Here is a 27,981-nt window from a genome sequence, read left to right as displayed (position 1 = left end):
GCTATTGGCTGTACGAGCTTTATGCGTCTATGCCTATACAGTGTGCCTGTTCAATTACACGCTGGAGGTCGGCCACTGCTCTCGGCGCCAAGAGATCGCCGGCCCTCTCATTGTAACAGACTGCTATACTCTCACTGAGGGGTATATCTTAAAAAAACCTGCTTTCTGTTGCAGACAGACGCGCTCCAAGTTAATGTATGTGCTTGCTGTGAAGAAGAGGGAAGGGGGGAGCGGGCCCCGCCTTTTGGGTGCTGCTTGTACATCTACCCCTGACGTTGGGAGCCGTTCTAGCTTCAGCGCTTGCGCGCACAGAACGTGACCCGGTAAGTCTGTCTGCTATTGTTTGCGTGAGCGGGATCGTGTTTGTCTACGCAAGTTTATGTACGTGAATGAGAGGCTGGCCCAGAACCCCCAGAACATCTACTACTGTTGTAGGCCTACATACAACCAGACTCGTACTCTATCTATGCTCTCTATAACTTGGCACTCCGAGAAGTGCAATTATTTTGTGCTTTTCTTCATTTGAATTAGTCCTGATTTCTTAATGTGTATACTGTCTCAGGTTTGTTCGCGTTCCACGTTGTTTTTGAAGTTGTTTACCGACCTGAAACGTCCATAGTGCATAGCTGAGTACCTTTCAGTGTATGGTGTTTGTCTGCACAACCTATCATGGATAACCCACATATAGCATGAACTAGTCGGGGGAAATTATTTGAACATCAATAGGTGACGAGGTTTTATAGCTTGTGTACAAGTGTCAAACATCCAGTTTAAAAGAATCTGAGAGTTTTGACTATTGTTACATTGGAATCGCATTGAAACAACATAATATGTATATTATTATATTAATATTAACTGACGGTTGATAGAGCGTCCGCTTCGGGATCCTGGGTCGAGTCACACCAAAGACCCTAAAAGAGGAAGTTGTAACTTCCTCGCTTGGCGTTCAAGTTGAAGGGGATAGTGCAACGACTGGTTGACCCCTATCAGTATAATGGCTCGGGCGGAGGCGGTTTACTTGCCTTCGGTAATTAAGGCTTCCCAGTGAAGCAGCACTATATAAAAGAGCGGTGGAAATCCGCACATTACATGCACTCAAGAAATAAATCAAGAAATCAGTTCATCATGCAGTTGTAAAATGCACCTCCAAAATATGATATAACCCCCATTCCACCCTAGCTATACAATCCCTATACAATAAAATATCTTCTTTTATTAATTTTCTGTTCATAGACAGGTCATATATAACGGTAACTTACGAGAGACGCATGTCTATCGGTATTAAATATCGGTATTATAAACATTATAAATGTATTCCCTGTATGACTATTCCAAAATTAATTTAGACCACATGTGACCTAACATTTCTGTATAACTGATTAGGCTGGCTTGTTTTTGGCCACATATCAAACTCTTTCACATTCCAAGATGACCACAATCCATTTAATATGCACGTTAAAGATCCTCATTGCTTTATAAGGGGCCTATGCGAATAGGTAAAACACGTATAATTTGTTTAAAGATTCGCCAGTGAAAAATGACAAGCGCCTGTATTAGACTTACATGTAACCTATGCATACCAGATACATACATATATATATATATGTATATATATATATATATATATATATATATATATATATATATATATATATATATATATATATATATATATTAAAGGGCTCGTATGCACGACGTGTTTGTTCTTTTTTTCTCTGGCTTGTTTTTCCTTTCTTTCAATTAGTATGACACTGGCATATTTTATACACCATGTGTGAATTTTATCGAACAGTGTTTTTGTGTAGCGTCTGTGCACCATCTGATTGACCCCGACTGAGGTCACCTAACCGTGACAAACGTGTCAGGCGTGGCCGAGATAAATGTATGTTACAGATCGTGTGATTGGTCCACTGGAATCGTAGTGTCCAATGAGATTGTGTTTTACAAAATTGTGACGTAATGCATAGCAAATATGGAGGATTGTTGCAGTGGTGTGATCGTTGACAGTTTTGTGATACGATGGGTTAGAATGGTGAAAATGTCGCTATAATTCTTCTTTTCTTAGGCGTCAACCGCTAAAACTGTCACCACGGATCAGTCCAGTGAGCTTTACAACATGTTCCGGCCAAAGGCTTGGCTGCCGGGGGTGTTTTCCAAGCCTAAAAACCCCCACTCGCTGGATCACCTGAAGTGAGTCGTGGTTCAGTTCAGTGTTGTGGTTTGTTTTCTGTGTCCCATCGTGATCTGGTAGCTCCGGACAGCTACTGCTATTGTTCATGATCAGCCCTGTGTGGATTTGGACTGAATTGCTATCATTCATATGTCATTCATACCGGTATATCCAATCAGATGTTCTAGGACCAACATGTTTCCTTGTGTAACACTACATCTCTACATTATGGTAGCCCCGAAACACTCCACCTTCTTTTCTTATATTGATCTGGCGTCGTTGGAGTCTCGACGCTAACGGTATTAATTTGATCACTGATCACACTGATACATATCGTGTGATTGTTGATTGTGGTTGTCTGAATACAACTACAACAGAAGGCATGCCCATGTCATGAATCTGTCAGTATTTTATTTGTCCAGATCCACATAACATGACTCTATCATAAAAATCAGTCTGTATATTTGTTTTTGCATTGTTTGTATTTACAAGATCGGAAACAGAGTTTAAGAGTACATTGATTGACGTTTAAAAACCCTTGGCATGTAATGTAAGCTCTTCTTTGATCCATTCTACATTTTTTGCACATCTTTGTTTTAAGATTACAGAATTAGCTGAGGTGATATCATTGTTGTTACTGGAGTACAAATATGTTAGTTATTAATCGTTGCCATTAAATATGAACACATTCTGCCTTCATACATGTATATCATATACCTCAGATGAAGGCCTTGCGCTGTCAGCTTTTATTATCGTCTTTTATTGCCCACATTTAACTCTAGAAGATCAGAGATCATGTCATATTTACCATTTCTCCTGTGAATAAGCATAAGCGTATGTTCGTGCGGGACTAATGTGCAGCTAGACCTCATGGTAAAAGCATTCACTCATTATTAAACCATGTGTTCAGTTCATGTGACTTTCTTTTCCCGTGCAACATAACCTGATGAGATATGGCACACCTCTAAGTAATTCTTTTGCTCTGGATTTCCATATGTCTCTACTTTGTCAAATAGTCAGGTTGAATGACATCACACTTGAGTTTGTCCTGCATGTACATGTATATATAATATATGATCTATGTATCAATCTGTCATCAGACACAGCTTGGCTGAATTCAGTTTCCCAGTGTTCATGTTTTTAGGTATTTATCACTTGACCTAGTTTTCATGAACATTTGAGGGACAAAGTCCATCAGGGTTCAGTGGCCTATGTCACCAGTTTGTGACTATATACATGTAGCAGTTGACCCTCTACATGCATACTTGGTTTATTTCCAGCAATATCTGTTTCCGAATTTACATGTATACTGTATATACAAAGTTAACAAATTCATAACCATATTCTTGTTTGTAATTGTGAATACAAATAACAAGTTTTTTAAATACTTAGATGTAGAATAAGTACATTGAATTGAAACAAAAATTGAAGCAGTCAGTTACAAATCAAACAGTGCCAAGAAAGTAAACTTCACGTTTCCATTGAGTATTCACCGGCCCAGATAGCGCAGTTGGTAGAGTATCTGCTTTGGGAGCAGTAGATCCAGGATCAATCCTGAGACTTTAAAAGAGGAAGTCACAGCTGGTTTGGCATTCAGTATGAAGGGGATAGTGCCACAACTGGTTGACTCGTATCAGTATAATGGCTTGGGCGGGGGCGGCTTACTTGCGTTCGTTAAGTCGTCTCAGTGAAGCAGCACTAGAGAAAAGAGCGGTGGAAATCCGTCCTGCAACAAGGAGGCATATCACTTACACCCAAAGGATTCCTTCATCGTCATATGACTGAAAAATTGTCAAGTATGACGTTAAAACACCAAGCTCTCACTCACTCCATTCAGTATTCTATTGACTGTATCACCAAAAAACCGGCATTTGAAATAAAATAACACAAATATGAACTGGAACGATTTTTACAGTGACAAGAGGCTGGGTATTCACCATCTCACAATGATGTTACAGTACATGAGTGTAGCCCTTTGAAACACGAAGGCCCTTCTTAAACTTCATTCTATTTTTGAAGGTAAAAAACCAGCCTAACAGATAAGCCAATCTTGTGACATACCTGTATACAAGCACATGTACGTGTATTTCATTGAAATGCCAGGTTGGAATCTATGTAACCTCCATTTCTATAATTCAAATTTGTCTATTTTCAGATATTTATACACAGTTCTGTGTAAAAACCAGACGGTGACAGAAAACAACCGTGGCCTGTTGGTAGAAACCCTGAGGTCTATATCAGAAATTCTTATCTGGGGGGATCAAAATGACAGCTCTGTCTTTGAGTAAGTAAGGTTACAAATATGACTTCAAACTGTCTGTCAGGATTTAAATATGCTACTAAGTGTCATGTAGGTCTGAATCGGGTATTAAAAGAGTACGAAATAGAATTCAAGTCGGTGTAAAATTATGGGGTTAGTGGATCGTCATGTTAGCAGACATCCTGTTTAATGATGAAGTTACAAGTGCATTTAAGTAAATTTTAGCTACTTAATTACTAATTTTGAATGGTAACATGTGCATAGACTAGGCTGTAGTTTTGTGAAAGGTAATTATTTGGACTGTTCTAAAACATTAGCACAAATTTGACAGGATTTTGACTGATTTTTTGCCAAAATTCTCAGGTATAGCCTCTTTAATATTTGACCTTGTGGTTAACTGCAGGTTGCTGTACCTGCAAACCTGGTGCTCACTCACTCTTGTATCTCTCGCCCTTGTCAGCTTATGCTTAGATTACTTATTTTTGTACGACTGGATTCATGCTCAGTTCTGACACAAATGGAAATAAATCCAAACACCACTGAGACTGATCTAGGCATTCGACTGTCACTGCACGTTATGCTTCACTTCTGTAGTGGTGGCGTCTAAGATGAGAGGAAGCACCTGGCTTAAATATAATAAAACCGGCCCCAATAGCACAGTTGGTAGAGCGTCGGCTTTGGGAGCGGTAGATCCAGGGTCAATCCTGGCTCAAGTCACACCTAGGACCTTAAAAGAGGAAGTTGTAACTTCCTCGCTTGGCGTTCAGTGTAAAGGAGATAGTGCAATGACTAGTTGACGGGTATCAGTGTAATGGCTTGCGCGAGACGGCATACTTGCGTTCAGTAAGGCATCTCAGTGAAGCAGCACTGGATAAAAGAGTGGTAGAAATCCATCCTGCAACAAGGAGGAACATTATATGCACTCTTAAGGATTCCTTCGTCGTCATATGACTGAAAAATTGTTAAGTACGATGTTAAACCCCAAGCGCTCACTCACTCACTAAATATAGTAAATAAATAAAAGAAATCAGAAACATACATCCCTTATATATGAGAAAGACTAAGGGCAAAAGTTTAATTTTTCAGTTGTAATAAATTCAGAGAAAAAAATATTATATTATATGGTTTAAAGCGTTGTCCGGCGAGATCATGTACGTCTTCTCATTCCCATAAACCTTCGGCATCCCTAATGAATTTTTCACTTATTCTGACTTTTGTTATTTAGCAACTGCATGATAAGTAAATGCTGATATGCACTGCAAAAGCCAGATGCTGTCTTGTCCCTTAAGGGTTCTTTGTGAAGGGTGACATACATATGTTACCGTCTCCAAATAGAAACGTACATGTATACATGTACATAGGTGGCAGAACAGCAGGTGGTTGGGTGCTGAAGGCCCCCCTCCCCTGAAATTAAAGTGGGGAGCTAAGCTCCCAGTGGAACAATGTTTTTGGGTTGTTGTTTTTTTTTGTCGAGACCAACATGAGCTGAGCGGTTTGAATAAAAATGCTTAATAAATAAAGGGCAACTTGCAGTTTATCCTAGATTTATCACATTTTTTTTTTGGCAGAAATCACCTGAATTGCGTCTCCAGCATTATTAATGGCAAGAGCTTTGGGGGCCGAGGCACCCCCTAGAACCTTGCCTGATTGGCTTGGATACTACTTCACTGCCTCAACCTCAACCCCTCCCCCAAAATCTTAAAATGTCACTCCTGGTATATTGGCTATTACATACATATTTTTTAGTATAGACACTACTTTTGTTCTGGTGACATTTCTTATATGCAATACAACGTAATCCTGTATACTGTATTCAAGTGAAATATTCTTGAGTATGCCATAAAACACCAATCAAATAAATCATTTCTGTGCAGGATGGACGTGAAACAGCATTCACAGTGCATGTGATTGTCTTTTGACAGCTTTTTCCTGGAGAAGAACATGTTGTCGTTTTTTATCCGCTATCTTCGTCAGAAGTCTGGAAGATACATTTGTGTTCAGCTTCTGCAGACTCTGAACATTCTGTTTGAGAACATCAGTAATGAAACCTCACTGTGTAAGTATCTGGTTGTCCCTCCCTCTTGTTTCGGGTAAATACTTTACTTAACACAAAAACTACTTAAATGTATATATCCCTGTTCAGTTGAAGATGTGGATAGTGACCTTTCTCAGTGAAACGTGAAGCTGTCTCATACTGCTTAAGCCAGTTAGATTTGAACACATCTGCGGTTCATGAACAAGCCTAGGATGTGTAAAGACACTGTACCAGTGCAGTGCCTCATAGGTGACCTGTTGCCGGGCTCCTTCTTCTGCATGTATGGTCCATAGATTATATCTCTGGATGAAATTTGCATGTAGATGATTTTTAGGATGCTTGTATTTATCTGCCTTCTGAAGATATCACTGCTCTACTCTCCTGCTGCAGAATTTGTACCAACCACAACATGGAATTGAGAATAGACATACAATATAGAGTATTTATAGCTATGCGAAGTCCTCAGAGATCTCACTTCCTGTCACAGGTCAACACAGTAGAAGGTGAAATAGGACATTTTGTGTATGCTTTTAAGGTTCTCAAAATTGTATCACATCACATATATTGTGTATAGTTAATTAATTCAGTGGAGACAACACTTTGGCAGCATGGACTCACCCTGCCACAAGAAGGTACAGTAGATGTACATACACCCAATTACTCCTCCTCATCATTTCACTGAAAAATACGATATTGATCCCCAAGCATGCATACATATTGCATAACAGAGATCATAGTGCCTTGGTGGGCATGGATGGTGAAGATCTAACCATGGAAGTTGACAGTTTTCCTCAGACCACGTAACAGTTCACACATTTGCCAATCATCACAGTACCTGCTTTGCGCTGGAGCAGCTGTGATGTCAGGCTGTGCACCCTTAAGTAGTTTGCCAGGTGGTGTCAGGAAAGTGGATGATATCCTTATTTAACTTGGAATTGTCTTCTTTGATGTCCACTGTGTACTTAAATTGTCACAGTACCATGTTTTGAGTTCTACTCTGAAAAAGTGTGCCAATCATTCTGTAATCAAGAGCCATGGAGATATTTGTTTGTAGACATGACCCAAAGAGATATCACACACAGTCATTTTCAGAACATGTTAAAGATTTAGTCCTCATCATAAAACAACCATGTTTTTCTGTGTTTATAGATTACCTCCTGTCCAACAATCATGTCAACTCCATCATCATCCACAAATTTGACTTCTCTGATGAGGAGGTAAGTGTTTGTAGATTATCCTTCTCTGAGACAAATACAGATGAGTGTGCGTCACTAGCACACCAGTATGCCCTACACTTACATCTTACCCTTGTCTTTTATCATGCCTGTAATTGTAAACCTAAATCTGGGCTTTGTTGAATACCTGTTTGACATCTTTATCTTGTATTGATGGGATTAACTGCCATGATTATTGTGTTTAAATACTGTCTAGGGTAAAATCCCTGTGGAGGTAGTACATACTTGATCACTTGCTTGTATTGTCAATACTGAATTGATACAGTGTTAAGTTTGGCTCTGTATATAAACAGGTACATGTACATGTATGTGTTTCTGTGGAAGGCCTGTTGGTCAAGTGGTCTAGACGGTTGACATGTATTGCTGGCAGTTGGGTGCCTGACTCTGAGGTCGCTGGCTCGAAACCTGCAATGGTCTCAGCCAAATTTCAGCACTAGAATCTGTGCTATATTCAGAAAGTGTAACCCCTTTTAACGATAATACTTAATCCACTTTCTAAATGACATCTATACCTATCTGATATATTCACCTAAGGGAGTGACGTCGTTTGTGATCATCAGAGGGGTAATGCATGTTCGCTGTAAAGTCTACCGGTCGACTACCTTCCATTTTTGTGGAAGGCCTGTTGGTCGAGTGGTCTAGACAGTTGACATGTATTGCTGGCAGTTAGGTGCCTGACTCTGAGGTCGCTGGCTCGAAACCCGCAATGGTCTCAGCCAAATTTCAGCACTAGAATCTGTGCTATATTCAGAAAGTGTAACCCCTTTAACGATAATACTGTTACTTAATCCACTTTCTAAATGACATCTATACCTATCTGATATATTCACCTAAGGGAGTGACGTTGTTTGTGATCATCAGAGGGGTAATGCATGTTCGCTGTAAAGTCTACCGGTCGACTACCTTCCATTTTTGTGGAAGGCCTGTTGGTTGAGTGGTCTAGACAGTTGACATGTATTGCTGGCGGTTAGGTGCCTGACTCTGAGGTCGCTGGCTCGAAACCCGCAATGGTCTCAGCCAAATTTCAGCACTAGAATCTGTGCTATATTCAGAAAGTGTAATCCCTATTAACGATAATACTGTTACTTTATCCACTTTCTAAATGACATCTATACCTAGATGTGTTTCCTGTTCACAGGTCATGGCATACTACATCTCTTTTCTGAAGACCCTCTCTCTGAAGCTCAATAAACACACAATACACTTTTTCTACAATGAGGTGAGGCCCCTGGACCTTGACTTGTATCCATTCATTCTTATAGCGAACATTTGATTTCTGATGTATCATAGATAGAAATACCCAAATATGATAATTTAATTCATGTGAAAACTTTACCCATGCAGTGGTGTGTGCTGTTTTTTGTCTATTTCAAACTGCTGTGCCTTGTCAGTGCATGTGCAGGGGGTTCATTGGAAGGCGAATACCAGCTACATAAACCTGCTACTTCTGTAGAAAATGGAGGAGGTGGATGCCTGCTTTAACCGATGGTCATATTTTACTTTATTGAATTCAGAGTCAAGTAGCTTGTTACTTTTCCAGGGTAGCCTTCTCCTAAAAAAGGTAATGATACACATGATATGTGAGTTTCAAGGATGTATAGATTTGATTTTCTCTCCCCGAATAATTCATAGTTATGTGTTCTGTTAATAAGTGATCTTTGTAATCCATTATTGAGGCATTTGACATCGTTAATAAGCTTAGATACATCCTGTTTTGTTTGCAGCATACCAACGATTTTGCTCTCTACACAGAGGCAATTAAGTTTTTTAACCATTCTGAGAGTATGGTTAGAATTGCCGTTCGAACAATCACGCTGAATGTCTACAAAGGTAGGGATAAAAGTAAATATCAATTTTTTTACTATTTTCGATGTGCTGATGTGTGACGGCTGAGGTGCTTGGCTTATCTCCCCTTGGACCTTTGACTACGCTCTCTGGTATACCTTCTCATTATCTGACTAGGAGTTTTCTTGTGATTATTAGACTGTAATTTACTCTGACAATCTATTCATGGGTCACATGCTCTATAATTTGGGTTTCCGCATTTGTTTAATTTCTGAAGATTAGTCACTACTGTTTTATTTCCTGTATTACTGTAAAGTATTGGGTACTTCCACAGTTCCTCTTTACTGGCCTATACCATCCTGCTGCTTTTGTCTGCTCTCAGCTTTTCATATCAGTTAGACAGCACAGCACTTAAATTGTTTGCACACTAAAGGTATGAATTAGTAAACTATATGAGTGTAATTTATCAGTAGAATAGTACAGATGCATGAAGGGATCAGAATGCATTTAAATATCTTTGGATCAGTAAATACATACAAATAAGATGACTCATTGGAGATTATTTCTGGTTTTGTTTTAACAAAGCTGTGTGGAAATATGACAGTTTTATGTTCTGGCAATCCATTTGACATGTTACTTGGTTGACATTTTGTGGATACATTCATTTTACAAATGCCACCATCTCTCTATCAAATTGTTTTATATAGTAATTTCTTGATCCACTGTAAAACTACATCTTACGTAATGGGGAGACATATTAGATAATGAAATAATGTGGAAATAATGCCAGTTTTATATGATGTAATGCAGAGATGATGGTTTCTTTTTCTGATGTGATGTAATGGGAAGGGCTGTTTTCTGACTATAATGGGGAAATGTGGACATTTTCTCAGTGATGACATGTTGCACATCATGGGGAGATGCTGTTTTCTTAGTTGATGACATGTTATATAATGGGGAGATGGTGTTTTCTCAGTTGATGACGTTATATAATGGGGAGATGCTGTTTTCTCAGTTGATGATGTGTTATATAATGGGGAGATGCTGTTTTCTCAGTTGATGACAAGGCTATGTTGCGTTACATCCGGGACAAGACAGCTGCCCCGTACTTCTCCAATCTGGTCTGGTTCATCGGCAATCACATACTGGACCTGGACATGTGTGTGCGCAATGACGCAGAGTAAGTACTTTTCTTTACTCCATTAGTTGTGTTTGGAGTATGCCTTCATAAGTTAATATGGAAGGATGCTTGCAGGATGTTTTAAATAGAACTGATCAACATCAAGCAGTTAATTTTGCCTGCCAGATAAATTTTGTCAGTCTTGTCTCTGGGTTGTTTTTTGGCACCAGTGTTTGTCATGTTCTCTGACATAAGAAAGGGTACTGTGGCATAACTGTTGTCAATGTCAGTGTCCTGTTAAGGTTTTTATTTTAACTCCTGTATAATGGGCTCTCATACATGGATTGAAGGTTAAGCTTTTTCTTTTAGCTCCTGTAGATGTGCAGTGGGCTCTCATTCACTCATTCAAGCTTAAAACTTAAGCTTTTTTGTTTTGCTCCCTAATCTAAGGTATGGTGTGTCTGTGCACATTCTCAGATGTAAGGTTAAGCTTTTTTGGGGGCTCTTGTATATTGGGCTATCACACATGGATTGAAGGTTAGGCGTGTTTGTGCTCCCTAGATTAAGGTATGGTGTGTAAATGCACATTGATTGAAAGTCAGGCGTGTTTTTGCTCCCTAGATTAAGGTATGGTGTGTAAATGCACATTGATTGAAGGTCAGGCGTGTTTTTGCTCCCTAGATTAAGGTATGGTGTGTAAATGCACATTGATTGAAGGTCAGGCTTGTTTTTTAGCTCGTGTATAATGGCACACGAGCGTGGCATCGTACGTGGTTCTCCATTATACAGCGATAGAAAGCTATGCTTTCCTTTTTTTGTTTTTTTTTTGGTATATTTCATTTAGCCTGTGAACATCTACAAAGAGCCCACTGATGAAACGTTGAACTGTTTTATTGGTTTTAGGTTTATAGGCCCTGTGAATGTTCTTTTGATGATTTTAATTGATAGACTTTCAGTTCAAAATTTTACCAGTTATATAAACACTGTTGTTTAGACACTGCTAGCAGTATGGTACATATGTATGTATAGGCCTGTAAGCCAATGACAGATTGTCAGTGAATGCAATTACATGTATTTCAGTATGTATGGAAAGTCCATGTTTTAAGCGTACAGTCTAATCATTTCCAAGCGCTTTTCAACAACAACGGAGGAGTGGAGAGATTGTTATTATGAGATAGCAAACATACCCCAAAATGAAAATTAATTTGTTCAACATTTATTTTTTGCCTTCTGTACTACAGTTCTTGTCTTATAGTACTGATCATTTACAGTTGCTACTGAAGTTACAGGGCGGTGTTCAAAGCAGAATACTTGTATATCTGTATTGCTTGAAGCAGTCAGAGGCCGTTGCTCATTACATATGGCATCAAATATTGAGAGAGAACATTCTACTTTTCTTAGAGCCACATGATACCTTTCTTTAACTGCACATGGCCTTTGTCCTCAAGAAGAAATGTTAGATTTTCTGTAATGCACACTCTAGTGTGCACACGTAGTTGGAAACAAGCACAATCAACTTGTACATGTACCTTGTGATCACTGTGGCATTTCAAACATTTCTTGTTCATGTACTTGGCATGGCTTTTACATAAAGTTATGCTCCCACGCTCTGCCATATAAGGCCGCCCATGTATAAGTGAAATATTCTTGACTACAGCATGAAGCACCAATCAAATTAATAAGTACATAAAGTTATGTTGCCAAAGCAAGTGTGTTACACTTGTGTTATAAACATACTCAGATTTTGGACTATTCATTGACATATCGTTACAAACAACATCAGTAGATTAACACTTGTAGTAGTAGCCTTAAATATATCCCTGCAATGGTAGCTGTTGTATTAGCTTCGCACTTGAATCTTCCTGTAGTGATACCTGTAGTATATGCCAAAAGCTTGAATCTCTCTCTAGTGATATCTGTAGGATTAGCTTTAGGCTTGAATCTACCTGTAGTGATAGCTGTAATACTAGCTTCACACTTGAATCTTCCTGTAGTGATATCTGTTGTATATGCTGAAAGCTTGAATCTCTCTGTAGTGATATCTGTAGTATTGGCTCTTGGCTTGAGTCTCCCTGTAGTGATATCTGTAGGATTAGCTTTAGGCTTGAATCTGCCTGTAGTGATAGCTGTAATACTAGCTTCACACTTGAATCTCCCTGTAGTGATATCTGTAGTATTGGCTCTTTGCTTGAATCTGCCTGTAGTGATAGCTGTAGTACTAGCTTTAGGCTTGATTCTCTCTGTAGTGATGTCTGTAGTATTGGCTCTTGGCTTGAATCTGCATGTAGTGATAGCTGTAGTACTAGCTTTAGGCTTGAATCTCTCTGTAGCGATATCTGTAGGATTAGCTTCACACTTGAATCTCTCTAGTGATATCTGTAGGATTAGCTTTAGGCTTGAATCTACCTGTAGTGATGGCTGTAGTACTAGCTTCACACTTGAATCTCCCTGTAGTGATATCTGTAGTATTGGCTCTTGGCTTGAGTCTCCCTGTAGTGATAGCTATATTTGGTATTGTGTTGCCTGCACAGTGTTGTTATTGCATGTACATGTGGTGTGATTGGTTGTATTCTCAGTCTGCTCCTCTGCAGTCACCAGAGCCGCGACCGACTTGCTGACCTGGTGGCAGAACACCTGGATCACCTGCATTACCTGAACGACATCCTCTGTATTGGCATTGACACCCTGAATGAAGTACTCACAGACCAGTTCCTCAACAGGCTGCTCATCCCGCTCTACGTGTACTCGCTGACCAAGCGGAAAAAATACACTGCCCAACAGGTATGTATTACCCCATACCCAGACCTCTAACAGTATATGGTGATGCCTCTGTGACATCTGTTTTCTTCATTCAGAACCAAGGAGTATGGTTCATATATTCTGAGGTTTAGGTCTGAGTAACTTGCAGATAGCCTTGTGTACCCAGTGTGTTGTTATGCACATTCGCTTCCTTCCCATGTGAAATTGTTTCATGTTGATTATCTTGGTTTTACAGGATGGGGACAAGAAGCATGTGAGCTCGGTGGTTGCCCTTTTTCTCTTGTCTCAGGTAAGCTTTCAAAACCACACAGGTAGTGCATTTTTGTTCTTAGGTGAAAGATGGCACCTATAATAGTGTTATGAATCTTCTAGTCAGATGTTCATGTTCAATGAAATAAAGTACTAATTTCACCATATTATTTATAAGAAACACATGGCATTGAATTTTGATTAGTTTTTGCCATATGTATTCACAAACACAAATTAAACAAATGTAAGTAATAAGTCACATGCAGCCAGTTGAGTGAAGAGCTCAGCCAAATTCTTGATGCTGACCACACCCTTACATTCCAGGTTTTTCTCATTCTGTCTCATGCTCCACTGGTCCGGCAGTTGGCAGAGATCATATTTAACGGTGACATCAGTCTGACACGGCAAGACACACGTGAGATGTCCCCAAGAACTGTAAGTCTATTCTCAGATAGTGTACGAGACATTCGGAATTGCATTTTTAGTGAACTATTGTGATGTCCAGGACTGCTTTTTTGGTAATGGTATGTAACATCCAGAACTATATTTTTTCTTCAGTGTACCATAAGTAAACTGGCTCCTGTGATGTTGTTGGTAGCCTGAGGCAAGGGGCTTTCTTTAGTAAGATAATATGATATAAGTTGAGAACTGAGATATATGAGAACTGATTCCTGTTGACGTGGACTCGAGGCTTTGGAGGGATTGCATGTGATATCATCACCCTCACAGAGCAAGTAGCCAGTCAGACATATCAGAGTCCTGTTTACATTGGCTGGTATAGCCAGAGTACTCCAATATGGCTGCCAGAAGTAGGTCATGCTACCCTCTGCTGTCATGGTGTAAAATCGTGCTGAAGAAGTCCCAAACAAGTATGTACATTTATAGTTTTGAGCAGAATGGTGATGTGATTATAAGGTCTCTTTATTCTTTTCCACACTACAGCGGGTACGTGAATTTGCGGCTCCAAAGGAGTCTCTGGCAAAGACGCTGGAGAAACGTGTTGAGGCTGGGCCACAAGAGGGAAACTCAACATTCTACATTGACCAAGGGGATGATATGTCCTCCCCCTCCACAGGTGTGTGTGTGTCAGAATAGCCCTGATACTCATTAATATGTTGCATTGCTAACTGGGGTATTGTTTCATAATGGTTAAATAAATACATGTTTACCACAAGGCATTGCAAGTGTGGTTTACACTTTTTCACATTTTACATTTTAAGTTGTGTTTGGTTCTTGCTGATTGCAAGGTACACAGTTATAGTTGATTCTTACTGTTGACATGATACATAGTTACATTCTTGGTAATAACATAGTACAGTTTTAAACATGGTTTACAATTATATTTGGTTCTTGCTTACAGTATGGATACATTGAATTCTTGTGAACATGGGATACAGTTGCATGGGACATTGCATCTGTGCTGTCTGGTACACTAATGGTTATATTTTAGAAATACTTCTGACCTTTCATTCTGGTTAATCAGCATTTACAGAAAAGTGTTTCAGTGTTCTTCACCCTGACGTTGCTGAGTGCTCTGACTGTTATGTTAACAGAAGAACCACTGAGTCCCAGTAGCCCTGGCTTCTCCACAGCAGGGGAGACGGATATGTCTAGCCCAAACCAGAACTCCACGGACGAGGAAAAGCTGCTGGGAATCCTACACAGAGAGCATGTCTCAGTTGAGCAGAGGCAGGCAGAGTTCTCCTTCACCAATAGGTAAACTCCAGGTTCTGCAAGTCATACCTCTGTGTGCCACCTTTGTCTATCACTAGTATCACAAGCATCACAAGCAAGTGCATCACATGTATGAAAGTTTTTCAGTAGCTTAAAAGTATCACGGGTAAGTCAAGGCACTCCGGTTTCTTCCACCTGTAGGACTGATCACCATGTGAAAGTGCACAGTTTTGAGTGTTGCATTAGATTTATTTGTTTGTTTGGTGTTTTCTTCCCAAGAATGTTACACTGATACGACTGTGGCCAGCATTATGGTTGGAGGAAATCGGGGAAACCCACAACCATCCTCAGGTTGCTGGCTGGCATGAATGAGAGGTTCCCGAGTCTCTGCACCGCTCTGGCACGCTAACCACCTCAGCCACAGAGCCTCTGCGGCATTATACAGCTGATACTTATAAAGCAGTTTACATTACTATGGAACACACTGAAGCCTTGGTGTCCATGGGTCAGGGGCATGAAGAGGCACATCTAGACCATACTGAAGCCATGGTGTCCATAGTTCAGCAGCATAGACAGGCACATCTTGACCATACTGAAGCTATGGTGTCCATGGGTCAGGGGCATGGACAGACACATCTAGACCATATTGAAGCCATGGTGTCCATAGGCCAGCAAGCATAGACAGGCACATCTAGACCATATTGAAGCCTTGGTGTCTATAGGCCAGTAGCACAGACAGGCACATCTAGACCATACTGAAGCCACGGTATCCATAGTTCAGTAGCATGGACAGGCACATCTTGACCATACTGAAGCTATGGTGTCCATGGGTCAGGGGCATGGACAGACACATCTAGACCATATTGAAGCCATGGTGTCTATAGTTCAGTAGCATAGAGAGGCACATCTAGACCATACTGAAGCCATGGTGTCCATAGTTCAGCAGCATAGACAGGCACATCTTGACCATACTGAAGCTATGGTGTCCATGGGTCAGGGGCATGGACAGACACATCTAGACCATATTGAAGCCATGGTGTCTATAGTTCAGTAGCATAGACAGGCACATCTAGACCATATTGAAGCCATGGTGTTTATAGGCCAGCAGCACAGACAGGCACATCTAGACCATACTGAAGCCACGGTATCCATAGTTCAGTAGCATGGACAGACACGTCTAGACCATACTGAATCCATGGTGTCCATAGGCCAGCAGCATAGACAGGCACATCTAGACCATACTGAAGCCATGGTATCCATAGTTCAGTAGCATGGACAGACACGTCTAGACCATACTGAAGCCATGGTGTCCATAGGCCAGCAAGCATAGACAGGCACATTTAGACCATGCTGAAGTTATGGTGTCCATGGGTCAGGGGCATAGACAGACACATCTAGACCATACTGAAGCCATGGTGTCCATGGGTCAGGGGCATGGAGAGGCACATCTAGACCATACGGAAGCCATGGTATCTGTAGTTCAGCAGCATGGACAGGCACATGTAGACCATACTGAAGCCATGGGTCAGCAACATAGACAGACACATCTAGACCATACTGAAGCTATGGTGTCCATGGGTCAGCAGCATAGACAGACACATCTAGACCATACTGAAGCCATGGTGTCCATGGGTAAGGGGCATGGACAGACACATCTAGACCATACAGAAACCATGGTTTCTGTAGTTCAGCAGCATGGACAGACACATCTAGACCATACTGAAGCCATGGTGTCCATGGGTCAGCAGCTTAAACAGACACATCTAGACCATACTGAAGCCATGGTGTCTATGGGTAAGGGGCATGGACAGACAGATCTAGACCATACAGAAACCATGGTTTCTGTAGTTCAGCAGCATGGACAGGCACATCTAGACCATACTGAAGTTATGGTGTCCATGGGTCAGGGGCATGAACAGACACATCTAGACCATACTGAAGCCATGGTGTCCATGGGTCAGCAGCATGGACAGGCACATCTAGACCATACTGAAGCCATGGTGTCTGTGGGTCAGGGGCATTAACAGACACATCTAGACCATACGGAAACCATGGTATCTGTAATTCAGCAGCATGAACAGGCACGTCTAGAGCATACTGAAGCCATGGTGTTCATGGGTCAGTAGCATGGACAGACACGTCTAGATATCTAAATGGCTTCTTGTTGTATGATGTTAGTCCAAGATTGCTCTGTTGTTAATTTTGGCTAAATTTTGTTTGACCAAGTATGGCCCCAAACCAATTTCAGATTGTTTTCTATTTAAATACCATTTAAAGTTGATGTTGGCAGAGAATTTTTTTTGTTATTGCTAATATTGCTGTTTGCTGTGATTGTGATTACAGACCTTACCTGGAGGCTATCTTCAACTCGTTAGAATGTCGAGAGAATGACTATGAAACGCTATTTGCCCTGTGTTTACTCTACGCCATGGGTCACAATGAAGGTAACAACGCAAAACACTATCCAACATTGACTTGTTAAAATTTGCCAGTAAATCTGTTTATGAATCAGTCAAGGAAGAAATATGTAGTACAAAAAATTTAATAATTGTGTGTTTTTCTTTCTGTGCTTTCTTCATGGATTGTAAAACAGAGGGTATGACCAGGTGTTGTTTAGATGTGTTTTGTACATCTACATGTAGTGAAAGGTCTCTGTGTGTCTGACTGTGAAGTTATACACAGAAACATCACGTCTCATTTTCAACTTCTCATTGTCTTTGATCATTGTTCTGTGTGTCTTTGACTGAACTTATACACAGAATTATCACTCTTCTGCTCAACTTCTCATCATCATTGATCATTTGTTCTGTGTGTCTGACTGTGAAGTTATACACAGAATTATCACTCTCCTGCTCAACTTCTCATTGTCTTCGATCATTTGTTCTGTGTGTCTGACTGTGAACTTATACACAGAATTATCACTCTCCTGCTCAACTTCTCATTGTCTTCAATCATTTGTTCTGTGTGTCTGACTGTGAAGTTATACACAGAATTATCACTCTCCTGCTCAACTTCTCATTGTCTTTGATCATTTGTTCTGTGTGTCTGACTGTGAACTTATACACAGAATTATCACTCTCCTGCTCAACTTCTCATTGTTTTTGATCATTTGTTCTGTGTGTCTGACTGTGAACTTATACACAGAATTATCACTCTCCTGCTCAACTTCTCATTGTCTTTGATCATTTGCTCTGTTGTCTTTTTATCTCTCATTCAGTGGGGAAACAATTTAATAACTGCTCTGCAGTGTCTAAATGCCAGTGTACATATTTGTATATGCTTGGACTGAATACCAGTATTTGTTTCACTGGTCTTAATAAATAAGTATGGAAATGCCATGATTTATGAGGTACAATGTAGATGTGTGCATGTGAAATGGTATTGTCATCACTTACCTGTAAATATTTTACAAGCAACCTCATTTTCTTAGTAAAATAGTGCAGTATTTGTCTGTCAGTTTACTATTTTTTTATTAGATTGCACTCTATTTAGAACGTTCCCATTGTTGGCGTATTGAGTAGAGGCTTTTGTTCTATTATACAGGTATTGCTTCACTCTTGTGTGTGTATCAGTCATTTCAATCACATTTCATTTCATGAACAAACAGTAAAGCATCTTGCTACCTTTCATGCCTGTGATGATAGTAGTTTAGAGGGAATCCAGAAATAACGAAGATAGTAATGTAAGAAGCAGGGGCCACTGTCACAAAACTCTGTAAATCAGTTTTTTAGAGCTGTTCTCATAAATGACGCTGCCTTATGGCGCTATAACCCAGACAAGGTCTTTTCTATGAAAAGAAAGCTACGAGAAATATGACTTTCATTTTTATGAAAGTGACACCTGCAATACAGAACACAATTCATTCTTCCATATGATGTTTACAATGAATGATAAACATGTACATGTGGATGTAAGTTATGAAATATAAAACAATTACAAAACACAGTATCAGGTCTTAATCTCAGCCGAGTATCACTAATATTAGTTCATGATTTAACTATTAAGATCTTAAGATAACAAATGTTTACCTATCACACCGGCTGCTGTCATGACAGTTCTCCCGACCAACCTCGTCATTAACCTGTTTTCCTTACTTTCTAGGTATTCACCAGGGGTTACTGGACACAGTCCTCATGCCGACTGATCGCTCAGAGGTAAGTCCTGTTGTACTTGGTGCATTAGGAGACTCAAGTGCTTCACTTCAAATTTCATGTGTAGAGGTTTGCATCAAGCTTTACCTGTAGAGTCTGGTATTCTCATCACTTACCTGTAAATATTTTGCAGTTTTAAATTAGGTTTTAAGACAGGCAGTTGTCTACTGTTGGTTGTGTATTGACGGTGTATCTTATTGTTTCAGACAAAGGAGCATTACAATGTGATATTGGTGGAGAAGTTGATACGTATCATTACACTGGCCTGTCAGCAGAGTAAGTGATATCACTACATTATTTGTGTGACTTTAACCATACAGAGAAGCTGATAGGTATCGTCACACTGGCCTCTCAGCAGTAAGTGATATCACTACATTATTTGTGTGACTTTAACCATACAGAAAAACTGATAGATATCATCACACTGGCCGATCAGCAGAGAAAGAGATATCACTACATTATTCGTGTGACTTTAACCATACAGAGAAGCTGATAGGTATTGTCACACTGGCCTGTCAGCAGAGTAAGTGATATCACTACATTATTTGTGTGACTTTAACCATACAGAGAAACTGATAGATATCATGACACTGGCCGATCAGCAGAGTAAGTGATATCACTACATTATTTGTGTGACTAACCATACAGAGAAGCTGATAGATATCATGACACTGGCCGATCAGCAGAGTAAGTGATATCACTACATTATTTGCGTGACTTTAACCATACAGAGAAGCTGATAGGTATCGTCACACTGGCCTGTCAGCAGAGTAAGTGATATCACTACATTATTTGTGTGACTATAACCATACAGAGAAGCTGATAGGTATTGTCACACTGGCTGATCAGCAGAGTAAGTGATATCACTACATTATTTGCGTGACTTTAACCATACAGAGAAGCTGATAGGTATCGTCACACTGGCCTGTCAGCAGAGTAAGTGATATCACTACATTATTTGTGTGACTATAACCATACAGAGAAGCTGATAGGTATTGTCACACTGGCCTGTCAGCAGAGTAAGTGATATCACTACATTATTTGCATGACTTTAACCATACAGAGAAGCTGATAGGTATCATCACACTGGCCTGTCCAAAGAGTGGGGGATATCAGTATATTATTTGTGTGACTAACTAAACAGAGAGACAAAGGTGTGGGTTCAAACCCGACCTACATGTAGGACAGGAATCCTAGGTAACTTCCCCTGCTATCACCGTTTATTTGGCCTTGGTGACAAGGAGCGGCCTATGGCAGTAAAGTTTGTCTGTAAATTGCCCAAGACAGCAGTTCCTTCCACCTATAACTCAGCTTTCGAATAAGTGAAAAAATTCAAAAGTATGGCTGTACACTACAATCAGAAAATAACTAACTAAATACACAGAAGCTGATATGCTTCATGTGGTGAGAATTGAGAAGAAGTTGTGTACATCCCAGAAAACTCTGATAGGATCTGTTCTCTATTTTCACAGCCAGCAAAGTAAGGTTAGCCACACTAGAGCTGAGCATCAAGCTGTTAAGCAGCTTGTCTACAAACGTGGGAAGTCCTACCTAAAGGACCAGCACTGGCCTGTGTGGAGAACGCACGCGAGGGCAGTACTCAGCTACTCCGCAACTTCTACAAGGTCAGTTGTACTCTCGGGTAAGGTGTCTGAAAGCACTGACATTAGTTCCTGTTTGTATAAGTCTGCAAATTTCTGTAATGTCAAAGAAAATTTAGTAAATTACTTATTCAGAATTGTGCAAGACGTCTGCGAGACCAGTTACTGAACGATGAGTCAGTTTGTTGGGTTAGCTCCTTCATTTGTCAGTTCAGAAAATTTCTTTTTTGGGTTAGTTGTAATCGGTTGAAATCCCTGAAGCCAGTCACTGTGTTTAACACCTATGTATGTATATATTATTTAACAAAGTAACTGCATGGAGAAGTCGTGCTTGTGTAGATGGTTATTTATTGTATGGGACATAATACTAATAGACAAAAAACTAAAAGTTTCATGTCTGCTAGACGTTACTTTCTCCACACGAATGTATAGGTCCTCATTGTCCTATACGTAAATCATGTAGTGTTAAGCTGAAAATTTCTGGCCGTAAACTTCAGCGGATTTGAGTAGCCAGAGAAAATGACAAGGGAGATTGATCAGTCCAAAGTTGTGAGGTCATGCCAGTCGTGGCCTGCGTGCTGATCCTTGTCACATGGGGTAAATTCCCTAAGCATGGACTGAGAATAGGCTGATTATACACCCACTAGTTCCGCTACACCCTCAACGTTGTTGGTTGCGCATGAGAAGCCATTAACTTGTTCTCAAGGTGGGTCTGTTGGTTGTCAAGAAAAAAAAATTTTTTTTTTTGATCGATGACATAATTTGACCTGTTACAATGAAAGTGATTTCGCCTGTCGGTTACATCTGCACAGTCTGAGTTGGGGCGGCATGACATATGAGATATTAGCCTCCCTCCTCCTTCATTAGACTTCATGAAGGCGTAGGTTGCTAATCCTTACCGTTTGGGGGTCAGCTACAGTACTCGACAGTGAGGCTTAAAGATTCCCCGACCAGTCACCTTTGTTTTTACTCATGAATTAAAGTGAATAAAGTATTCAGCAACAATTACAACAAACCTATATAATTAAAAAATGTCCACATTTAACAGGCTACTTGACATATCACTTCTCAGGTTGACAGGCTAAATTTGTGGGTTACACTTGCAGGCCTCAATTAAATGGGCGAACGCTTAATTGTTCAGGTTATGTGGAGGTCGCCCAATGATAGCATTATCCTGAGAACGGTGTTGTCTGTTCACAGCCCCGTAAACAAATTTAACAAATCACATTTTGGAATAGTCAATTCTAGACCAAATCTAGACGAGGGGGAGACGGAAGTCCATTAATTTACATGCAGCCACATGTTCATTGAAATGCATGAGCAGTAATTTCTGTGAGACCTCTATGGACTTTGCTACTAAACCATTTTCACTGAAACCATGTAGTCGTGTATTTCAGTGGTTTAAGCAACACACATAACCCATGTACACTGAGTAGCATTAAAACATCAAGTGGTCGGATTGGATTTCTTAAACTATGTTGAAACTTCAAAGACTACCCAGAGCTGTGTGAAACGCTGGGATTAGCCATGATATCAATACAACTCAGCCATTTGTATCTGAATGCTCAATAGGTTATAGTTTGGCACCTTCTCCCAAATTTAACGAAATTTAACCATATAACGAAAGTTAGATCATCAAAGCCTACACTGGTAAGATGGATCACGAGTTATGATTCAAGCAAATGGCATGAAAAGGATTTTCTTACTCCGACAAATGCAAACCTGTAAAACTGAACCTAATCGTGGTAAGTCGGTGCAGTGAAGTGTTGTATTTATATTTGTAAATTAGCTTCTAAAACACACATGACTATTTATTTACTTTAAACACATATTTGTCGTTCATTGATGTTTTGAAAGACTTATGCCTATGCTTATCAGTGTTGGCCTATTTGTTACCGTGCACCGTATGACCTCAACCTTGCCTGTTTTGGCATAGCATATTCTCCCCTGCATTTTGGTAGAAAATATGCAGAGATGGTACTAGTGCTAACAGTTTTTTGCTTACTGAAGCGTTTTGGCATGACTCCACTGGGCACACGATAGGTGAGATGTGCATTCTCGCCGTAGCTGTGTAGTGATTCTAATGGAGCTGTCAGTTACATGTTCACTGAAGTGTAATCATGGTTATTTGTCTTGTCACACGTATCTACAATCCTGTAAACACAGTCCTCAGACCCCCACTGCCCCCCCCCCCCCCCCCCCCCCCCCGTGCCCAATTATTAAATTATTAAGAATCACCATGTGTCACAAGGAATCATGGGATACACTTTTTAAAATCGTTGGCTAAACTCCTCCTGATTTACGGTAATCAAGTGAACTTTCTTTGAGTCCATTTCCATTCTTGATTTCAGAGTGAAGAAATTTTTCTTGACATGTTTGAAGATGAATACAGAGAACTTAAGGTGAGTCTTAGTTCCTGTTAACTCTGAATGGTGCAGATTTTTGTTTACCTATTTACACATGTTCAATTCACATTAACTCTTGATTATTTTTATCTTGCTCTCAGCATGTTAAGTTGATGCTGTGTACAGGGTAATAAGCCAGCTAGGTGGAAGGTGACCATGAGTGCATGACAAAGATTTCCTCATTACAAGGCAAACAATCTTGTAGCATTATCACTGTAGGCCATCAGTCACAGTTCGCAAATTTTGTGCATTTTATGTGAATCATTAACACTTGAAACTGGGCATGGCTATAGTATCAAGTCAAAAACCTAGAAAAGTACACATAAGAACTGATGAGAGCCTGGATGTTGGAATATCTACCATAGGCATAATGTCCATGTGCGTTAGTGTGTCCACACATACCACTCTAAACAGCTACATCTATGTGGCTAAATAAATGGTAGCACCTCGCAAGATGTGATTTCTCCTGATTTTATCTTGTTTATACTGTAGACACGGCCGCTAAATGTGGAATACCTAATGATGGATGCATCCATCCTGCTGCCTCCAGCGGGCACACCTCTAACAGGGATAGACTTCAACAAGAGGTTGCCATGTGGGGAGGTGGAGCGAGCAAGGAGGGTGAGTTAACAGATCATTAATATCCATGCTACCTTTGCATCTACATGTATACCAACAGGTAGTGGCTGCATCGTGAAGATGTTATGGCAGCCAATAGTTCCTGCATAGTTAAGATGCTAAACTTAAGATAAGATGTTGGGCAACAGGTAGTGACTGCATAGTTAAGATGGTATGGCATCAGGTAGTAGCTGTAGAGTTAAGATGGTATGGCAGCAGGTAATGGCTACATATTTAAGATAGTACAGTGGCAGGGAGTGGCTGCATCATGAAGATGTTATGGTGGATGGTAGTGGCTGCACACTTAAGATGGTAAGGTGGCTGGTAGTGGCTTCATAGTTAAGATGGTATGGTGGCTAGTAGTGGCTGCTTAGTTAAGATGATATGGTGGGGGTAATGGCAGCACAGTTAAGATGATACCGTGGCAGGCAGTAACAGCATCGTGAAGATGGTACGGTGGATGGTAGTGGTTGCATAGTTAAGATGGTATGGTGGCAGGTACTGACTGCACACTTAAGATGGTATGGTGGCAGGTACTGGCTGCACACTTAAGATGGTATGGTGGATGGTATTGACTGCACACTTAAGATGCAATGGTGGATGGTAGTGGTTGTATAGTTAAGATGGTATGTGGCAGGTATTGGCTACACACTTAAGATGGTATGGTGGCAGGTAGTGTCTGCACAGTGAAGATGGCACGGCGACTGGTTTCGTGATTTGAAAACTTTACTACCTACAGTTAATGTTGCTTGTGATGCTGACAAGAACTGATATTGTCTCTGTAAATGTTTCAGTTTTATACATGCACTGTAGCCATAAACTAGAATCTGGAAAGATATGAATGAGTTTTTGATTACTGTACACTTTCAGTTTATGTTAGGAAATTTTTTGCCAACATCTTTAGAATCCCTTAAGTTCAGTTGTATAAAAGATTAATGTTTTTAAGTAATAGTCATTCAAAACAGTTACTTGTGACTTACTTGTGTATAAATATGGCCATGAAATTATAGACAAGAAATATTTTGAAATATGTAGATTGTATAGCCAAATCTTTTGAGTCACTCACTCTAATTACGTATCTGTATGCCACTTTGTAATGACGAGTCACTCACTCTAATTACGTATCTGTATGCCACTTTGTAATGACGAGTCACTCACTCTAATTACGTATCTGTATGCCACTTTGTAATGACGAGTCACTCACTCTAATTACGTATCTGTATGCCACTTTGTAATGACGAGTCACTCACTCTAATTACATATCTGTATGCCACTTTGTAATGACGAAATGCTCACCTCGAGTGTATCACCTATGTGATCAATTCCTATCTCGACGTTGCCACTGTATAGTTTGTAACACCTTCTCCCACCCCACCCCATCCCACCCCATCAAAACCCACCAAACACTAAAGTTGAAAATGCTTCAAGGATCAGGAACATGGATCCTCTTGATGGTTTTTACATATACATTTTCATCATAATGCTGAACTCTAGTATAATACTGTTACATTTCCACAATAATGTGTTGTTCTTTTGGAGTTCACACAAACAAGTAGCACTACAGTCGTTGTTTTCTTGATTCTCCAGATAGACATATGGTTATCTCCCCTGACCCACAAGATGTCAATCTGAAGCCTGAATGTCACAAGCTGTTTGCTGTGTTTTTGTGATTAAGCCTTTTTTGGGCTTTCATTTATTTACATTTGTGCGAGAACTGCACACCCATGTGGCTACTCCAAGTGAAGGTCCTGTTGGAAAAAAAAACATACAGATGAAATATAAACAGTAGAAAGACAATTGTAAACTGTATCTGAAAATAACTTTTTTTTTTAATTAAAAGTATGTCTGGGTTGACTTCACACTCACTTTTGTCTGGCCTTCAGATAGGCATTTAATGTTAGACTTACTGTTTCGTGAGTTCACATTTCACAGTTCCAAACAATGTTCTCAAGCATGTTTTTTCATGCCTGAGTGTAAAGGTGTAGAAGAACTGAGCGACGTTGTTGCCAGCATACTTGTACATCATTAATATAGCCCACCAAGTGAAATATTCTTGAGGGTGGCATCAAACACCAATCAGATAAATAAATATATTTATTTGGTGAAAAAAATCTGAAGGAAGAGTAAAGGTATTGTCAAATATCGTTTTAATGGTCTTTCCACTGATGCTGACTCGTTTTTCTTGTTTTCTTTTACTTAAAGCAAGTTGAAGGGTTTTATTCTTCACATACATCTACCTGTAATTAACATGCCCTCAGTGTTGATTGGGGAATTAGAGTAGTTACACTATAAATATGGGTTTTCTCATTTTAGATTTGACTTATTCTTGTTGCTTTTGACTGCACTTGCTTAGTATATTTACATATATACATATTTTAGAGAGGAAAACTTTGGTTTGTGCTGTTACATGTAGTTCATGCTCTTGCATGTAGTTTGTACTGTTAAATGTAGTCTGTGCTGTTACATGTAGTTTGTGCTGTTACATGTAGTCTGTGCTGTTACATGTAGTTTGTGCTGTCACATGTTGTCTGTGCTGATACATGTAGTTTGTGCTGTGACATGTAGCCTGTGCCGTTACATGTAGTTTGTGCTGTTACATGAAGTTTGTGCTGTTAAATATAGTCTGTTCTGTTACATGTAGTTTGTGCACTGTGCTGTTACATGTAGCCTGTGCTGTTACATGTACATGTAGTTTGTGCTGATACATGTATTCTGTGCTGATACATGTAGTCTGTGCTGTTACATGTAGTTTGTGCTATTACATGTAATCTGTGATGTTACATGTAGTTTGTGATGTTACATGTGGTCTGTGCTGTTTTATGTAGCCTGTGCTGTTACATGTAGCCTGTGCTGTTACATGTAGTCTTTTTTGTTACATGTAGTTTGTGCTGTTACATGTAGTTTGTACTGTTACATGTAGTCTGTGATGTTACATGTAGTTTGTGCTGTTACATATAGTTTGTGCTGTTACATATTGTCTGTGCTGTTACATGTACATGTAGTTTGTGCTGTTACATGTAGTTTGTGCTGTTACATGTAGTCTGTGCTGTTACATACAGTTTGTGCTGTCACGTGTAGTCTGTGCTGCTACATGTATTCTGTGCTGTCACATGTAGTCTTTGCTGTTACATGTAGTTTGTGCTGTTACATGTAGTTTGTACTGTTACATGTAGTCTGTGATGTTACATGTAGTTTGTGCTGTTACATGTAGTTTGTGCTGTTACATATAGTCTGTGCTGTTACATGTACATGTAGTTTGTGCTGTTACATGTAGTTTGTGCTGTTACATGTAGTCTGTGCTGTTACATACAGTTTGTGCTGTCACATGTAGTCTGTGCTGCTACATGTATTCTGTGCTGTTACATATAGTTTGTGCTGTTACATGTAGTCTGTGCTGTTACATTTAGTTTGCACTGTTACATGTAGTTTGTGCTGTTACATGTAGTCTGTGATGTTACATGTAGTTTGTGCTATTACATGTAGTCTGTGCTGTTACATGAAGTCTGTGCTGTTACATGTAGTCTGTGTTGTTACATGAAGTCTGTGCTGTTACATGTAGTCTGTGCTGTTACATGTAGTTTGAAGCATATGTTCAAGGTAAATAAAGGTCTGGATTAAATGGAGAGTAGTGCACTTAAAATGAGTTTCAGGTTGAACAAACTGAGGTCAGCAAATAAGTAGGGATTTGGAAATGTGTACATATTGGATCGATTTTCTCTGCAGAACTACTCAGCATGAAAACAAAACACACACAATGGGCTTAATAAATTTATTTGCATATTAATAAATTGGTCTAATCTACACTAATATTCTCTTCTAATAGTGCTGTAAGCACGCGACAAAGCAACAAAATGTCCATACTTGTCAGCAACACTCTTGTAATTATTTCAAGTATGTTGGCTTATGCAGCACAATATA

General features: G+C 39.8%; 1 protein-coding gene across 1 annotated transcript in view; it reads left to right on the top strand.

Annotated features, from left to right (window-relative positions):
- The first annotated feature begins 1,981 nt into the window (after positions 1 to 1,981).
- The window catches only part of LOC135471490 (protein CLEC16A-like), a 45,558-nt gene continuing 19,558 nt past the window's right edge, over positions 1,982 to 27,981 (top strand). Inside the window, 20 exon segments of the mRNA XM_064750749.1 lie at positions 1,982 to 2,190; positions 4,326 to 4,454; positions 6,353 to 6,486; positions 7,615 to 7,682; positions 8,839 to 8,919; positions 9,425 to 9,530; positions 10,542 to 10,665; positions 13,182 to 13,386; positions 13,601 to 13,654; positions 13,939 to 14,049; positions 14,557 to 14,689; positions 15,168 to 15,330; positions 17,632 to 17,732; positions 19,390 to 19,442; positions 19,646 to 19,715; positions 20,912 to 20,953; positions 20,956 to 21,003; positions 21,006 to 21,064; positions 23,392 to 23,442; positions 23,938 to 24,066. Of these exon segments, the coding sequence (XP_064606819.1) occupies positions 2,117 to 2,190; positions 4,326 to 4,454; positions 6,353 to 6,486; positions 7,615 to 7,682; positions 8,839 to 8,919; positions 9,425 to 9,530; positions 10,542 to 10,665; positions 13,182 to 13,386; positions 13,601 to 13,654; positions 13,939 to 14,049; positions 14,557 to 14,689; positions 15,168 to 15,330; positions 17,632 to 17,732; positions 19,390 to 19,442; positions 19,646 to 19,715; positions 20,912 to 20,953; positions 20,956 to 21,003; positions 21,006 to 21,064; positions 23,392 to 23,442; positions 23,938 to 24,066 (1,935 nt within the window). The 5' untranslated portion in view covers positions 1,982 to 2,116.

The sequence above is a fragment of the Liolophura sinensis genome, chromosome 1 (assembly GCF_032854445.1).
Source record: "Liolophura sinensis isolate JHLJ2023 chromosome 1, CUHK_Ljap_v2, whole genome shotgun sequence".
Lineage (NCBI taxonomy): Eukaryota > Metazoa > Mollusca > Polyplacophora > Chitonida > Chitonidae > Liolophura > Liolophura sinensis.
This window is presented reverse-complemented; position numbering and strand designations above follow the sequence as displayed.